The 18,246-nt window shown below is 61.7% G+C and overlaps 1 protein-coding gene across 1 annotated transcript in view; it reads left to right on the top strand.

Moving 5' to 3' along the window:
* SYNGAP1 (synaptic Ras GTPase activating protein 1) overlaps nt 1–18,246 on the top strand; it is a 42,830-nt gene that overhangs the window by 11,876 nt on the left and 12,708 nt on the right. The window contains exons 7-12 of the mRNA XM_059491103.1: nt 1,537–1,738; nt 3,852–4,027; nt 5,317–5,358; nt 8,829–9,726; nt 12,839–13,012; nt 16,182–16,393. Of these exons, the coding sequence (XP_059347086.1) occupies nt 1,537–1,738; nt 3,852–4,027; nt 5,317–5,358; nt 8,829–9,726; nt 12,839–13,012; nt 16,182–16,393 (1,704 nt within the window). The remainder of the gene's footprint in view (nt 1–1,536; nt 1,739–3,851; nt 4,028–5,316; nt 5,359–8,828; nt 9,727–12,838; nt 13,013–16,181; nt 16,394–18,246) is intronic.

Here is an 18,246-nt window from a genome sequence, read left to right as displayed (position 1 = left end):
GATGATGATGCATGGATGATGGATGGTGACAATGGATGACGATGGATGATAGATGACGATGGATGATGGATTATGATGGGTGATAACAGTGGTTGAGGATGATGATGATGGAGGGCGCATGATGGATGACAGATGACGGATGATGGATGATGGATGATGATGGATGGTGGCTGATGATGGATGACAGAGGATGATGATGGATGCTGGATGATGACAATTGATGATGATGATGACAATGGATGACAGGTAACTATCGATGGCAGATCACCATGGATGACAGATGATGATGGATGAAGGATGATGGAGGATGGATGGATGATCCATGATGACAGTGGTTGATGATGATGATGGATAGTGGATGATGGATGACAGATGATGATGCATGGATGGTGGATGGTGACAATGGATGATGATGGATGATGGATGACAGGCGATGATGGATGGTGACAATGGATGATGATGGATGGTAGATGCTGATGCATGAGAGATGATGATGATGATGATGATGGACAACAATGGATGCCAACAGCTGATGATGGATGATGCACAACCCCCCTTCCCACCCTTCCCCACCCCTCACCTGCCATGTCCCACATCCCACCCCACCCTCACACTGGGGACACCCTTCACCTGCCAGGCCCCACCTGCCGGCCCCGCCCTCATCTCCTGGGGCATGTTCCTGCCCACCTGCCTGCCCCACCTTCACCTTTTGGGAGGAGATGTTCCCACCCACCTGCCAGCCCCGCCCTCACCTGCTGCAGGTCTTCCCTCCCACCTACTGGCCTTGCCTTCACTTTTGGGGATGTTCTTGCCCACCTGGTGGCCCCATCCTCACCTGTTGGGTGTCCCTGCCCACCTGCCAGCCCCGCCCTTCACCTGCCAGGGCTCACCTGGTGGCCCCGCGCTCACCTGTGCTCACCTGCGCAGGTTCGGGAGCAAGGAGGAGCTCATGGCATTGATGAACGAGTTCCTGGAGCTGGAGTGGGCCAGCATGGAGCGCTCAGGTGTCCCCGCTCACCTGCCGGTCCCGCCCTCACCTGTTAGGTGTCCCCACCCACCTGCCAGCTCCACTCTCACCTGCTGGGGGATATTTCTGCCCACCTGATGGCAGCAGGTGTCCCTCTCCACCTGTCAGCCCCACCCTCGCCTGTTGGGGATGTCCCCGCCCACCTGGTGGCCCCGGGCTCACCTGTGCTCACCTGCACAGGTTCGGGAGCAAGGAGGAGTTCATGGCGTGGATGAACGAGTTCCTGGAGCCGGAGTGGGCCAGCATGCAGCACTCAGGTGTCCCCGCTCACCTGCCGGCCCCGCCCTCACCTGTTGGGGGTGTCCCTGCCCAGCTGCCGTCCCCACCCTCACCTGCTGGGGCCCACCTGGTGGCCCTGTCCTCACCTGTCAGGAGGTGTTCCTGCCCACCTGCCGGCCCCACCCTCAGCTGTTGGGCATCCACACCCATGTGCCGGTCCCACCCTCACCTGTCAGGAAGCGTCCAGACCCACCCGGTGGCCCCGGGCTCACCTGAGCTCACCTGCGCAGGTTCGGGAGCAAGGAGGAGTACATGGCGTTCATGAACGAGTTCCTGGAGCTGGAGTGGGCCAGCATGCAGCAGTTCCTGTACGAGATCTCCAACCTGGACACGCTCACCAACAGCACCAGCTTCGAGGGCTACATCGACCTGGGCCGCGAGCTGTCCACGCTGCACGCGCTGCTCTGGGAGGTCATGAGCCAGCTCAGCAAGGTAACGCACCTGGGGCGCACCTGGGGAACCCACCACGGCCTCACCTGTGCAGTGAGAACCTCACCTGTGCAGACACAGCCTCACCTGTGGGGTGGCCATGGGGATGGACATCCTGCCTGAGCTGCTCTGGGAGGTCATGAGCCAGCTCAGCAAGGTAACGCACCTGGGGCGCACCTGGGGAACCCGCCACGGCCTCACCTGTGCCGTGACAGCCTCACCTGTGCTGCCATGGCCTCACCTGTGCAGTGAGAACCTCACCTGTAAGGGCTTAGTGTCACCTGGGGGTGGCCATGGGGATGGACATGGTGCACAAGGTGCTCTGGGAGGTCATGAGCCAGCTCAGCAAGGTAACGCACCTGGGCCGCACCTGGGGAACCCGCCACGGCCTCACCTGTGTGGTGAGAACCTCACCTGTGCAGCCATGGCCTCACCTGTGTGAGCACAGCCTCACCTGGGGCACACCTTGGGGGGGTGGCCATGGGGATGGACATGGTGCACGCGCTGCTCTGGGAGGTCATGAGCCAGCTCAGCAAGGTAACGCACCTGGGCAGGCCTCACCTGTGCCGTGACAGCCTCACCTGTATGGGCACAGTGTCACCTGGGGGTGGCCATGGGGATGGACATCCTGCCAGAGCTGCTCTGGGATGTCATGAGCCAGCTCAGCAAGGTAACGCACCTGGGGCGCACCTGAGGATCCCATCATGGTCTCACCTGTGCAGTGAGAACCTCACCTGTGCAGACACAGCCTCACCTGTGGGGTGGCCATGGGGATGGACATCCTGCCAGAGCTGCTCTGGGATGTCATGAGCCAGCTCAGCAAGGTAACGCACCTGGGGCGCACCTGAGGATCCCATCATGGTCTCACCTGTGCAGTGAGAACCTCACCTGTGCAGACACAGCCTCACCTGTGGGGTGGCCATGGGGATGGACATCCTGCCAGAGCTGCTCTGGGATGTCATGAGCCAGCTCAGCAAGGTAACGCACCTGGGGCGCACCTGAGGATCCCATCATGGTCTCACCTGTGCAGTGAGAACCTCACCTGTGCAGACACAGCCTCACCTGTGGGGTGGCCATGGGGATGGACATCCTGCCAGAGCTGCTCTGGGAGGTCATGAGCCAGCTCATCAAGGTAGCGCACCTGTGAGCCCCTCACCTGTGCAGTGACAGCCCCACCTGGGCAGCCACGGCCTCACCTGCGTGGGCACAGCCTCACCTGGGGGTGGCCATGGCCATGGTGACCCCCCCAGCCTCCACAGGTGTCCGCCCCCCCCCCCGTGGGATCTTCCTGGGCTCCCCCCAGGTGAGGTCCCAAGGGTCCCAGGTGAGCTCGCCAGGTGTGCCCAGGTGTGCCCAGGTGTGCCCAGGTGTGCTGTCTCCTGCAGGAGGCGCTGCTGGAGCTGGGCCCTATCACAGTCACTGGGGTAACCCTGCATGAGGTCCCAGGTGTCCCCAGGTGTCCCCAGGTGTCCCCAGGTTTGCTCAGGTGCGCTCAGGTGCTCTCACCTGTCCCCCCACAGGAGGCGCTGCTGAAGCTGGGCCCCATTGCAGGCACTGTGTTTCCCCTAGATAAGGTCCCAGGTGTTCCCAGGTGTCCCCAGGTATCCCCAGGTTTGCTCAGGTGCGCTCAGGTGCTCTCACCTGTCCCGCAGGAGGCGCTGCTGAAGCTGGGCCCCATTGCGGCCATTGGGAGATCAACGCCCTGGTACCCCTGGATGAGGTTCCAGGTGCACTCAGGTGTGCCCAGGTGGGCTCGAGTGTTCCCAGGGGTTCCCAGATGCTCTCAGGTGTGCTCAGGTGCACTCAGGTGCCCTCACCTGTCCTGCAGGAGGCTCTGCTGAAGCTGGGTCCCACTGCAGTCATTGTGTTTCCCTTAGATAAGGTCCCAGGTGTGCCCAGGCACACTCAGGTGTCCCCAGGTGTGCCCAGGCACACTCAGGTGCTCTCAGGTGTGCCCAGGTTTGCTCAGGTGCCCTCACCTGTCCCTCGCAGGAGGCGCTGCTGAAGCTGGGCCCCATTGCAGTGATTAGGGTTGCTTTAGTTGAGGTTCCAGGCACACTCAGGTGCTCTCAGGTGTGCCCAGGTGCGCTCAGGTGCCCTCACCTGTCCCCCGCAGGAGGCGCTGCTGAAGCTGGGCCCGCTGCCCCGCCTGCTGACGGACATCAGCGTGGCGCTGCGGAACCCTCACCTGCAGCGCCAGCCCAGCCAGGGCGAGCGGCTGCCGCCCAAGGGGCTGGTGCTGCGCGGGCCCTCGGCCGACCTGCAGCCCTACCTGGTGCGCGACCTCAACAGGTGAGCGCGCCGGCCCGGCCGCGCCCTCCCCGCCGCGTGCCCTTGTGTGGCCAAAGCGTCCTCCTGTCCCACCTGGTGACCGCTGGCCTCACCTGGGGCGGCCCCACCCGGCTGTCACTCCCCCAGTTGTGTCTGGTTGTGTGGCCGAGGTGTCCTCCTGTCTCACCTGGTCTCACCTGGTCTCACCTGGGCTGGCCCCACTCACCTGGCGTGTCCTGTTGTGTGGCCGAGGTGTCCCCCTTTCTCACCTGGCCTCACCTGGGCTGGCCCCACCCAGGTGTGACCCCCTTCTGTGTCCCCCTGTCTCACCTGGTCTCACCTGGGGTGGTGCCACCCACCTGTGACCCCCCACCCCGTGTCTGGTTGTGTGGCCAAGGTGACCCCTCCATCTCACCTGGTCTCACCTGGTGGCCCTTGGTCTCACCTGTGATCCCCCGGTCGTACCCCCTTCTGTAGCTGAGGTCTCACCTGGCCTCACCTGGGCTGGCCCCACCCACCTGTGACCACCCCATCGTGTCCGCTTGTGTGACCGAGGTGTCCCCTCCATCTCACCTGGCCTCACCTGGGGTGGCCCCACCCCCCTGTGAGCCCCTCTCATGTCCCCCTGTGTGGTTCAGGTGTCCCCCTGTCTCACCTGGCCTCACCTGGTGGCCCTGGGTCTCACCTGGGGTGGCCACACCCAGCTGTGACCCTCTTCCCCATGTCCCCATGGTGACCCCAAATACCTGCGGGACCTTCACGTCCCACCTGTGACCCCAATGTCACCTGTTGTTGCCGGGTCTCACCTGGGGTCTCACCTGTCCCCCCCCATGTCCCCTCGTGCCCCCACCTGTCCCAGGCGTCCCCAGGGGTGTCACCTGTCCTGCTCTGGTGTTCCCCAATGTCCCTCACCTGTTCCAGGTGTCCCTGGGTCTCACCTGGGTCTCTCACCTGTCCCCCCCCCACCCATGTTCCCTTGGTGTCCCTGGGTGTCACCTGGAGGTCTCACCTGGGGTCTCACCTGTCCTGCCCCAGTGTCCTCCCAGTGTCCCCACCTGTCCCAGGTGTCCCCAGGGGTCTTACCTGGGGGTGTCACCTGTCCTGCTCTGGCGTTTCCCACCTGTCCCAGGTGTCCCCAGGAGTGTCACCTGTCCGGCTCTGGTGTCCCCACCTGTCCCTGGAGGTGTCACCTGTCCTCCTCTGTGTCCCCCCCCCCCATGTCCCCACTTGTCCCAGGTGTCCCCAGGTCTCACCTGGGGGTGTCACCTGGGTCACACTGGGCTCTCACCTGTCCCCCACCTGTCCCACAGCTCTGTGGATCTCCAGTCCTACATGGTCCGGGGGCTCAACAGGTGAGGGGCGTGGCCTGGGAATTTGGGGTTTGGGGTTTGGGGTTTTTGGGGTTTGGGAATTTGGGATTTGGGGTGTGGGATTTGGGAATTTGAGAATTTGGGGTTTGGAGTTTGGGAATTTGGGATTTTGGGGTTTGGGAATTTGGGATTTGGGATTTTTGGGGTTTGGGAATTTGGGATTTGGGATTTTGGGGTTTGGGATTTTGGGGTTTTGGGGATATGGGGTTTGGAGTTTGGGGGGATTTGAGATTTGTGGTTTGGGGGATTTGTGGTTTGGGGAGTTTGGGATTTGGGGTTTGGGGTTTGGGAATTAGGGTTTGGGGTTTGGGAATTGGAGATTGGGGTTTGGGGTTTGGGATTTGGGGTTTGGGATCAGGATGGAGACCGTGATTGGGATTGGGGTGGGGATGGAACTGGGATCGGGGACAGGGATGGGGACGGGGACACTTGGGATGGGAACATTGGGGACCGGGACATTTGGGGTGGGAGTGAGAATGTTTGGAATGGGATGGGGACATTCGGGATGGGGATGGGAATGTTTGGGATTGGGAGGTTTGGAACGGGATGGGAATGTTTGGGATGGGGAGGTTTGGAAATGGGATGGGAATGTTTGGAAATGGGATGGGAATGTTTGGGATGGGGACATTCGGGATGGGGATGGGAATGTTTGGGATGGGGAGGTTTGGAACGGGATGGGAATGTTTGGGATGGGGACATTCGGGATGGGGATGGGAATGTTTGGGATGGGGAGGTTTGGAACGGGATGGGAATGTTTGGGATGGGGAGGTTTGGAAATGGGATGGGAATGTTTGGGATGGGGAAGTTTGGAATGGGATGGGAATGTTTGGAAATGGGATGGGAACGTTTGGGATGGGGAGGTTTGGAATGGGATGGGAATGTTTGGGATGGGGACATTCGGGATGGGGATGGGAATGTTTGGGATGGGGAGGTTTGTAATGGGATGGGAATGTTTGGGATGAGGAGGTTTGGAATGGGATGGGAATGTTTGGAAATGGGATGGGAATGTTTGGGATGGGAATGTTTGGAAATGGGATGGGAATGTTTGGAATGGGGACATTCGGGATGGGGATGGGAATGTTTGGAAATGGGATGGGAATGTTTGGGATGGGGAAGTTTGGAATGGGAACATTCGCGATGCGGGCGGGAACATTCAGAATGGGAACATTTGGGATGGGGACAGGACCATCCAAGACGTTTGGGACGGGAACATTTGGGATGAGGATGGGAACGTTCGGGATGGGAACGTTTGAGATGGGAGGGGAATGTTCGGGATGGGGACATTTGGGGTGGGGATGGGAACGTTTGGGGTGGAGACAGGAACATTCAGGCCAGGGATGGGACAGGCGGGGATGGGACGGGGACAGGGACAGCAGTGGGACAGCGATCCCAGAGATGGATTTGGGGCCATGTCCAACCGCCCTCACCCGCTGTGTGTGTGTGCTCCCCACCCCGTGTCCCCCATCCCCTGTCCCCAATCCCGTGTCCTCCCCATCCCTCGCTATCGCCCCATCCCGTATCCCATATCCCATATCCCGTATCCCGTATCCCCATATCCCCATATCCCCATATCCCATATCCCATATCCCATATCCCATATCCCATATCCCATATCCCCATATCCCATATTCCATATCCCATATCCCATATCCCATATCCCATATCCCCATATCCCCATATCCCATATCCCATATCCCATATCCCATATCCCATATCCCCATATCCCATATTCCATATCCCATATCCCATATCCCATATCCCATATCCCATATCCCATATCCCCATATCCCCATATCCCATATCCCATATCCCCATATCCCATATTCCATATCCCATATCCCATATCCCATATCCCATATCCCATATCCCCATATCCCCATATCCCATATCCCATATCTCATATCCCACATCCCATATCCCATATCCCCATATCCCCATATCCCATATCCCGTATCCCCATATCCCCATATCCCCATATCCCATATCCCATATCCCATATCCCATATCCCATATCCCATATCCCCATACCCCGTATCCCCATATCCCGTATCCCCATATCCCCATATCCCATATCCCGTATCCCCATATCCCCATATCCCCATATCCCATATCCCGTATCCCCATATCCCCATATCCCATATCCCATATCCCATATCCCATATCCCCATATCCCCATATCCCATATCCCGTATCCCCATATCCCCATATCCCATATTCCATATCCCATATCCCATATCCCATATCCCATATCCCATATCCCCATATCCCATATCCCATATCCCCATATCCCATATCCCATATTCCATATCCCATATCCCATATCCCATATCCCATATCCCCATATCCCATATCCCATATCCCATATCCCATATCCCATATCCCCATATCCCATATCCCATATCCCATATCCCCATATCCCATATCCCATATCCCATATCCCCATATCCCATATTCCATATCCCATATCCCATATCCCATATCCCATATCCCCATATCCCATATCCCATATCCCCATATCCCATATCCCATATCCCCATATCCCCATATCCCATATTCCATATCCCCATCCTGTATCCCCCATCTCCCCACCCCATATCCCTCGCCCCATTTGCCCCCTCCCCATCCCACATTGCCCACCCCATATCCCCTGTACCCCACATGCCCGTACCCCACATCCTTCCCCATATCCCACCCCCACATCCCACCCCACACCCCCATCCTGCCCCACATCCCGCCCCACATCCCCCCCAATACCCCGATATCCCATACCCCCCATCCTGCCCCACATCCCGCCCCACACACCACCCCCATCCCACCCCACATCCCCCAATATCCCCATATCCCACATCTTCATCCCATAACCCCCATCCCTCCCCCCATCCTGCCCCACATCCCGCCCCACACACCATCCCCATCCCACCCCACATCCCCCAATATCCCCATATCCCATACCTTCATCCCATAACCCCCATCCCTCCCCGCATCCTGCCCCATATCCCACAACCCCCATCCCTCCCCGCATCCTGCCCCATATCCCATAACCCCCATCCCTCCCCACATCCTGCCCCATATCCCATAACCCCCATCCCTCCCCGCATCTTGCCCCATATCCCACCCCATACCCCACCTCCCACCCCACATCCCCCCCAATATCCCCACACCCGCGTACCCCCTATCCCCCCGCATATCCCCACACCCCATTACTACATGCCGCCCCACATCCCCGTATCCCAAACCCCACCCCAAATTCCCGTGCTCCACACCCCCGTACCCCACATCCCTCCCCGCACCCCCGTACCCCCATCCCACCCCACATGCCCCCCGATATCCCCCACATCCCATACCGCCATCCCCGTACCTCACACCCACGTACCCCCATCCCTCCCCACCTCCCGCCCCACATCCCCCCCCGTCCATCCCCGTGTCCGTCCGTCCGTCCGTCCGTCCCGCAGCTCCATGGACGTGCCGCGCCTGCCGTCGCCGCCGCAGGAGAAGGGTCCGCCCGAGGTGCTGGTGCTGAGCCGCCCGCCGCTCGCCCGCTCCTCGCCCGCCTACTGCACCAGCAGCTCGGACCTCACCGAGCCCGAGGGCGGCCGCGGCGGCGCGCTGGGCGTGGGCAAGAGCGTCTCCATGCTGGACCTGCAGGACGGACGCGTGGACAGCATCCCCAGCCTGCCGGCCGAGCTGCTGGCCGGGGGCGCGGCGCCGGGGGGCGCGGGCCAGGGGGGGCTGCGGCCCGGGCGGCTCTCGCAGGGCAGCGCCTCCAGCCTGGCCCCGCCGCGCCTGGGCGTGCCCGAGCCCGGCGGGCCGCAGCTGCGGGTGCCGCTCTCCTTCCAGAACCCGCTCTTCCACCTGGCCGCCGACGGGCCCCTGCGCGGCCCCGACGGGCCCGGAGGAGGCGGCGGCGGCGGCGGCGGGAGGGGCGAGGGGGGCGGCCCGCCGGACGGGGGACACTACGTGGGGGGAGTGGCCCCGCCGCCGCTGCACGGCTACAGCAAGAGCGAGGAGCTGGCGACCCCTCCCCAAAAACACATCACGCACAGCCACAGCTACAGCGACGAGTTCGGGCGGCCCGGGGGCGACTTCGGGCGCAGGCAGCTGTCGCTCCAGGACACGCTGGCGCCGCCCCAGATCACCATCGGGGCGCCCCCGCCGCCCACCCCGCGGGGGTCGCGGGCGGGGAAGGGGGGCGGGGGGCCCCAGGCGCTGGGGGTGCCCCAGAAGCCGCGCCCGGCCAGCGGGAACCTGCTGGCATCGCCCGAGCCCGCCTACGGCCCGGCCCGCTCCCGCCAGCCCTCGCTGGCCAAGGAGGCCTCGGTGGCCGGCATGAAACCGCCCGTCACCAAGCAGGTGAGGGGACAGCGCAGGGGACAGCGGGGGGGACAGCAGAGAGGGGACAGCAAAGGGGGGACAGCAAAGGGGGGACAGCAAAGGGGGGACAGCAAAGAGGGGACAGCAAAGGGGGGACAGCAAAGAGGGGACAGCAAAGGGGACAGCGGAGAGGGGACAGTGGGGGGGACAGCAAAGGGGGGACAGAGGGGACAGCAAAGAGGGGACAGCAAAGGGGGGACAAAGGGGACAGCGCGGGGACAGCAAAGGGACAGAGGGGACAGCAGGGAGAGAAGGGATTGCAGGTAGAGAGGGGACAGCAGCTGGGATAGGGGGGACAGAGGGGACAGCGGCGGGACAGCGCGGGGACAGCAAAGGGGACGCTCTTGCCCACGCCCAGCGCGCCCAGCAAAGAGGGGACAGCAAAGGGGGGACAAAGGGGACAGCGCGGGGACAGTGCCGGGACAGAGGGGACAGCGGGGAGAGAGGGGACTGCGGGGATAGAGGGGACAGAGGGGACAGTGCTGCGACAGTGCGGGGACAGCAGCGGGGACAGCGCGGGGACAGAGGGGACAGAGGGGATACTAGGAGGGAGGGGACAGAGGGGACAGGGGGGACAGCGGGGAGAGAGGGGTCGGCGGGGACAAAGGGGACAGCACCGAGGAGAGCGCGGGGACAGCGGCGGGGACAGAAGGGACAGAAGGGATAACGGTGGCGACAGCGGGGACAGAGGAGAGAAGGGACGGCGGGGACAGAGGGGACAGCGGCAGGGACAGTGACGGGGGGAACAGTGGGGACAGAGGGGGACAGCGGGGATGTGGGGGGACGTGGGGAAGTACGGGGAGCTGGGGATATGTGGGGTATGGGGACATGGGAGACGGGGGGACATTGGGGACAGCGGGACATTGGGGGGTGTGGGGGACATTGGGGACAGCGGGACATTGGGGGGTGTGGGGGACATTGGGGACAGCGGGACATTGGGGGGTGTGGGGGACATTGGGGACAGCGGGACATTGGGGGGTGTGGGGGTGTGTGCAGGATCTGGGGAGATGTGCAGGGTGTTGCGAGGTGTGAGGACAAGGGGACGCAGGGGACGTGGGGGGATGTGAGGACATTGGGGACATTGGAGGGTGTGGGGGACATTGGGGACATTGGGGACATTGGGGACATTGGGGCTCGGGGATGTGCAGGATGTTGGGGGAGGTTGTGGGGGCATGGGGACACTGGGGGACACTGGGGGGGCACTGGGAATTGTAGGGGACATTGGGGACACCGAGGGATGTATGGGATATGGGGACATTGGGACACAGTGACATTGGGACATCGGGGACGTTGGGGGTGTGGGGAGGTATGGGGACATTGGGGGCACTGGGGGACATGGGGACATTTGGGGGCATTGGGGACATTGGCATGTGGGACACGGGGACACGCTGGGGACAGGGTGGTGAAGGGGGAACCGAACTCATCTTTGTGTCCCCCTGTGTCCCCCCCCGTCCTCCTGTGTCCCCACATCCCTGTGCCCCCCATGTCCCCCATGTCCCCCATGTCCCCACATCCCCATGCCTGCCTGGTGTCCCCAATGTCCCCTCAATGTCCCCAATGTCCCCCTTTATCCCTGTGGTCCCCGTGTCTGCCATCTCTTCCATATCCCCATATTCCCCACTGTCCCTGTGTCCCCTCCCTGTCCCTGCCCTGTCCCTTTGTGTCTCCTGGGTGTCACCATGTCCCCACTGTCCCCATGTCCCCTCACCGTCCCCACTGTCCTCATGTCCCCACACTGTCTCTTCACTGTCACTGTGTCCCCACTGTCCCCATGTCCATCTATCCCTGTGTCCCTTTGGTATCCCTCTGTCCCCTCCCTGTCCCCTCACTGTCCCCGTGTCCCTGCACTGTCTCCACACCCCCTCACTGTCCCTGCATCCCACTGTCCCCATGTCCCCTCACTGTCCCCATGTCCCTGTGTCCTCTCCCTGTCCCCTCACTGTTCCTATGTCCCCATGCTGTCCCCTTATCCCCACACTGTCCCTGTGTCCCCTCTGTGTCCTCTGGATGTCGCCCATGTCCCCACGCTGTCCCCTCACTGTCCCCCTATCCCCCTATTCCCCTGATGTCCCCGTGTCCCCTCATGTCCCCCGTGTGTCCCCTCCCTGTCCCCGTTTCCCTTCACTGTCCCCATGTCTGTCTCCAATGTCCCCTCACTGTCCCTTCACTGTGTCCCCACTGTCCCTATGTCCATGTCCCTCCATGCCCCTCCCTGTCCCTCCATGTCCCCATGTCCCTTCACTGTCCCCATATCTCCATATTCCCCTCCCTGTCCCTCCATATCCCCATGTCCCTTCTTGTCCCCATGTCCCTGATGTCCCCTGTGTGTCCCCTTGGTGTCCCCTCACTGTCCCTGTGCTGCCATGTCCCCTCCCTGTCCCCATGTCCCCGTGTCCCCTCACTGTCCCCATGGCCCTTGTGTGTCCCCATGTCCTCTCACTGTCCCCACATCCCCACGTTCCCCTGATGTCCCTGTGTCCCCTCACTATCCCCATGTCCCTCCCTGTCCCCATGTCCCTGGGTTGTCCCCATGTCCCCTTGCTGTCCCCATGTCCCTTGTGTGTCCCCATGTCCCTGGGCTGTCCCCATGTCCTCTCACTGTCCCCACATCCCCACGTTCTCCTGATGTCCCTGTGTCCCTGGGCTGTCCCCATGTCCCCGATGTTCCCATGTCCCCTCCCTGTCCCCATGTCCCTTGTGTGTCCCCATGTCCCCTCACTGTCCCCATATTCCCAAATTGTCCCCATGTCCCTTCCTGTCCCCATGTCCCCTCCCTGTCCCCATGTCCCTTGTGTGTCCCCATGTCCCCTCACTGTCCCCATATTCCCAAATTGTCCCCATGTCCCCTCCCTGTCCCCATGTCCCCAATGTTCCCACGTCCCCTCACTGTCCCCGTGTCCCTCCCTGTCCCCCATGTCCCCGCTGTCCCCCATGTCCCCGGGCTGTCCCCATGTCCCTCCCTGTCCCCCGGTGTCCCTGGGCTGTCCCCATGTCCCCAATGTTCCCACGTCCCCTCACTGTCCCCGTGTCCCTCCCTTTACCCCATGTCCCCGCTGTCCCCATGTCCCCGCTGTCCCCGCTGTCCCCGCAGGCGTCGCAGACGCCGTCGACGCTGAACCCGGTGCTGCCGGCGTCGGAGCGCACGGTGGCCTGGGTGTCCAACATGCCGCACCTGTCGGCCGACATCGAGAGCGCGCACATCGAGCGCGAGGAGTACAAGCTCAAGGAGTACTCCAAGTCCATGGACGAGAGCCGGCTGGACCGGGTAGGGCAGGTGTGACTGCCACAGGTGTGAATGGGACAGGTGTGCCCAGGTGTGACTGAATGATACAGGTGTGCTCAGGTGTGTGAGTGACCCAGGTGTGAGGGGTACAAGCTCAAGGAGTGCTCCAAGTCCATGGACGAGAGCCGGCTGGACCGGGTAGGGAAGGTGTGAGTGACCCAGGTGTGAGTGTACAGGTGTGCCCAGGTGTGTGACTAGTACAGGTGTGTGATTGGTACAGGTGTGATCAGGTGTGTGACTGGTACAGGTGTATAATTGGTACAGGTGTGTGAGTGATACAGGTGTGCCCAGGTGTGAGGGGTAGAAGCTCAAGGAGTACTCCAGGTCCATGGACAAGAGCCAGCTGGACAAGGTAGGGACTCAGGTGTGAGTGCACAGGTGTGAGTGATCCAGGTGTGCCCAGGTGTGCTCAGGTGTGTGACTGGTACAGGTGTGTGAGTGACCCAGGTGTGAGCGGTACAAGCTCAAGGAGTACTCCAAGTCCATGGACGAGAGCCGGCTGGACCGGGTAGGGCAGGTGTGACTGCCACAGGTGTGACTGCCACAGGTGTGACTGGGACAGGTGTGAGTGACTCAGGTGTGCTCAGGTGTATGATTGGTACAGGTGTGTGAGGGATCCAGGTGTGAGGGGTACAAGCTCAAGGAGTGCTCCAAGTCCATGGACGAGAGCCGGCTGGGCTGGGTAGGGCAGGTGTGACTGCCACAGGTGTGACTGCCACAGGTGTGCTCAGGTGTGCCCAGGTGTGCCCAGGTGTGTGACTGGTACAGGTGTGACTGAGTCACGCAGGTGTGACAGATACAGGTGTGAATGATACAGGTGTGCTCGGATGAGCCCAAGTGTGCAGGGATCCAGGTGTGCTCAGGTGTGAATGACACAGGTGTGCTCGGACTGAGCCCAGGTGTGCAGGGCTCCAGGTGTGCTCAGGTGTGAATGGTGCAGATGTGCACAGATGTGCCCAGGTGTAGTGATCCAGGTGTGCTCAGGTGTGTGTGGTACAGGTGTGCTGAGATGTGCTCAGGTGTGCAAGGATCTGGTGGACGATGCTGGTGGAGCTCAGGTGTGCTCAGGTGTGCAGGGATCCAGGTGTGCAGATATTCCCGTATCCAGGTGTGCCCAGGTGTTCAGGGATCCATGGGATGGTCCTGGTGGAGCTCAGGTGTGCAGGGATCCAGGTGTGTGCAGGTGCCAGGAGATGATCCTGTGGACCCTGGTGTCCCTGGATCCAGGTGTGCAAGGATCTAGGTGTGCTGGGAGCCAGGTGTGCCCAGGTGTGCCGGGATCTAGGTGTGCTGGGATCCAGGTGTGCCCAGGTGTGCAGGCATTCAGGTGTGCTGGGACACAGGTGTGCCCAGGTGCGCAGGGATTCAGGTGTGCTGGGATCCAGGTCTGGAGATGTTCAGGTGCACAGGGATCCAGGTGTGCCCAGGTGTGCAGGGATCCAGGTGTGCAGGGATCCAGGTGTGCCCAGGTGTGCAGGCTTCAGGAGATGACCCCATGCACCTCAGGTGATGATGCTGGTGGATCTCAGGTGTGCCCAGGTGTGCCCAGGTGCCCCCAGGTGTGCCCGATGGCAGGTGGGGAGTATGAGGAGGAGATCCAGGTGTGTCAGGTGTCCCCAGGTGCATCAGGTGTCCCCAGGTACCGCAGGTGTGCCCAGGTGTGCTCAGATGTGCCTGTAGCTGGGTGTAGGTGGTACCCAGGTGTGCCCAGGTGTGCAGGGCCCTGCAGTGTCCCTTTGGCAGGTGAAGGAGTATGAGGAGGAGATCCAGGTGTGTCAGGTGTCCCCAGGTGTCACCTCTGGCAGGTGAAGGAGTACGAGGAGGAGATCCACTTGCTGAAGGAGCGGCTGCACAGGGACAGGGGGGTGTGACAGGTGTGCCCATAGCTGTGCCCCGGTGTGACAGGTGTGACAGGTGTGCCCATAGCTGTGCCCAGGTGCGACAGGTGCGCCCATAGCAGGGTGTAGAGGTTCCCATGTGTGACAGGTGGGCCTGTAGCTGTGCCCAGGTGTGGCCAGGTGTACCCAGGTGTGACAGGTATGCCCATACCAGGGTTGTAGCTGTGCCCAGGTGTGCCTGTAGCTGTGCTCAGGTGTGGCCAGGTGTACCCAGGTGTGACAGGTATGCCCATACCAGGGTTGTAGCTGTGCCCAGGTGTGCCCAGGTGCGCCCAGGTGTGGTCAGGGCCCTGCAGTGTCCCTTTGGCAGGTGAAGGAGTACGAGGAGGAGATCCACTCGCTGAAGGAGCGGCTGCACAGGGACAGGGGGGTGTGACAGGTGTGACAGGTGTGCCCATAGCTGTGCTTATGTGTGACAGGTGTGACAGGTGTGCCCATAGCAGGGTTGTAGCTGTGCCCAGGTGCGCCCAGGTGTGGCCAGGGCCCTGCAGTGTCCCTCTGGCAGGTGAAGGAGTACGAGGAGATCCACTCGCTGAAGGAGCGGCTGCACAGGCACAGGGGGTGTGACAGGTGTGCCCATAGCAGGGTTGTAGCTGTACCCAGCTGTGCCCAGGTGTGACAGGTGTGCCCATAGCGGGGTGTAGAGGTTCCCATGTGTGACAGGTGTGCCCATAGCTGTGCCCAGGTGCGGCCAGGTGTACCCAGGTGTGACAGGTATGCCCATAGCAGGGTTGTAGCTGTACCCAGCTGTGCCCAGGTGTGACAGGTGTGGCCAGGGCCCTGCAGTGTCCCTTTGGCAGGTGAAGGAGTACGAGGAGGAGATCCAGGTGTGTCAGGTGTCCCCAGGTGTCACCTCTGGCAGGTGAAGGAGTACGAGGAGATCCACTCGCTCAAGGAGCGGCTGCACAGGGACAGGGGGTGTGACAGGTGTGCCCATAGCTGTGCCCAGGTGTGACAGGTGTGCCCATAGCTGTGCTCGTGTGTGCCCAGGTGTGCCCATAGCGGGGTGTAGAGGGTTCCAGGTGTGCCCAGGTGTGGCCAGGGCCCTGCAGTGTCCCTTTGGCAGGTGAAGGATTACGAGGAGGAGATCCACTCGCTGAAGGAGCGGCTGCATGGGCACAGGGGGGTGTGACAGGTGTGCCCATAGCTGTGCCCAGGTGTGACAGGTGTGCCCATAGCGGGGTTGTAGCTGTGCCCAGGTGTGCCCAGGTGCGCCCAGGTGTGGCCAGGGCCCTGCAGTGTCCCTTTGGCAGGTGAAGGAGTACGAGGAGGAGATCCACTCGCTGAAGGAGCGGCTGCACATGTCCAACCGCAAGCTGGAGGAGTACGAGCGGCGCCTGGTGACGCAGGAGGAGCAGACCAGCCGCATCCTCCTGCAGTACCAGCAGCGCCTGGAGCTCAGCGAGAAACGGCTCCGGCAGCAGCAGCAGGAGAAGGACTCGCAGATCAAGAGCATCATCGGCAGGTGAGGGACACACGGGGACAGCGGGGACACCCTGGGGACACGGGGACATCGAGGGGACATGGGGACAGACAGGGACACACGGGCACTCGCAGATCAAGAGCATCATCGGCAGGTGAGGGACACACGGGGACAGTGGGGACACCCTGGGGACACAGGAACAAACAGGGGACAGACAGGGACATGGGGACAGACAGAGACAATGGGGACATGGGGACAGACAGGGGACACGGGGACACACAGGGACATGCACGGACGCACAGGGACAGGGCACACAGGGATATCAGGGACACTGGGGCCACGGGGACACACAGGAACACTGGGGACAGACAGGGGACACTTGGGCACACAGGGACATGGGGACACACGGGGACTCACAGATCAAGAGCATCATCGGCAGGCGAGGGACACACGGGGACAGCAGGGACACCCTGGGGACACGGGGACAGATGGGGGACATGGGGACACACAGGGACACACAGGCACTCGCAGATCAAGAGCATCATCGGCAGGTGAGGGACACAGGGGGACAGCGGGGACACCCTGGGGACACACGGGGACATGGGGACAGACAGAGATATTGGGGACAGACAGGGACATGAGGATACAGAGGGACACAGGGGGACATGGGGACACACGGGGACAGTGGGGACAGACAGGGACACACAGCGCCATGGGGGCTCGCAGGGACACGGGGACTCACAGATCAAGAGCGTCATCGGCAGGTGAGGGACACACGGGGACAGCCTGGGGACACGGGGACAGACAGGGGACAGATGGGGACAGACAGGGACATGGGGACACAGAGAGTCAGGGGCACAAAGAGACTCACAGAGCAAGAGGATCATCAGCAGGTGAGGGACAAACAGGGACAGCCTGGGGACACAGGGACATGGGAACATGGGGACATACAGGGACAATGGGACAGACAGGGACAGACAGGGACAATGGAGACATGGGGACACACAGAGATATGGGGGTACAGGGACACACAGGGACATGGGGACACATGGCGACTTTGGGGACACACAGGGACTCGCAGATCAAGAGCATCACTGGCAGGTGAGGGACACACAGGGATACACAGGGACACTGGGGACAGACGGGGACATGGGGACACAGAGGGGATGTGGGGATATAGGGGTACAGGGGACAGCTAGGGGACACAGGGGCACACAGGGACATGGGGACACACAGGGATTCGCAGATCAAGAGCTTCATTGGAAGGTGAGGGACACACAGGGACAGCGGGGACAGCCTGGGGACACGGGGACATTGGAGACACTGGGGACACACGGACATGGGGACAGACGGGCACATGAGGACAGACAGGGGACACAGGGACACACAGGGCCAGGGGCACAAAGGGACTCACAGATCAAGAGCATCACCGGCAGGTGAGGGACACGCGGGGACAGCAGGGTCAGCCTGGGGACACACTGGGACACAGAGGAACATGGGGACAGATAGGGACATGGGGACAGACAGGGGACATGGGGTACACAGGGACATGGGGACACACAGGGACATGGGGACACACAGGGACATGGGGGTACAGGGACACATAGGGACATGGAGACAGCCTGGGGACATGGGGACACACAGGGACATGGGGACAGACAGGGTACACAGGGATATGGGAGTGCAGGGACACACAGGGACATTGGGGACAGACAGGGGACATGGGGACATGCGGGGACAGGGACATACACGGGCACACAGTGACTCGCAGATCAAGAGTGTCATTGGCAGGTGAGGGACACACGGGGACTGCCTGGGGACATGGGGACATGGGGACACACAGGGCCATGGGGGTACAGGGATACACAGGGACAGACAGGGACAATGGTGACGTG

This window comes from Ammospiza nelsoni, chromosome 31 (genome assembly GCF_027579445.1).
Source record: "Ammospiza nelsoni isolate bAmmNel1 chromosome 31, bAmmNel1.pri, whole genome shotgun sequence".
In the NCBI taxonomy this organism is placed as follows: Eukaryota; Metazoa; Chordata; class Aves; order Passeriformes; family Passerellidae; genus Ammospiza; species Ammospiza nelsoni.
The sequence above is the reverse complement of the archived record's forward strand: the minus strand, read 5'-3'. Positions and strand labels throughout refer to the sequence as shown.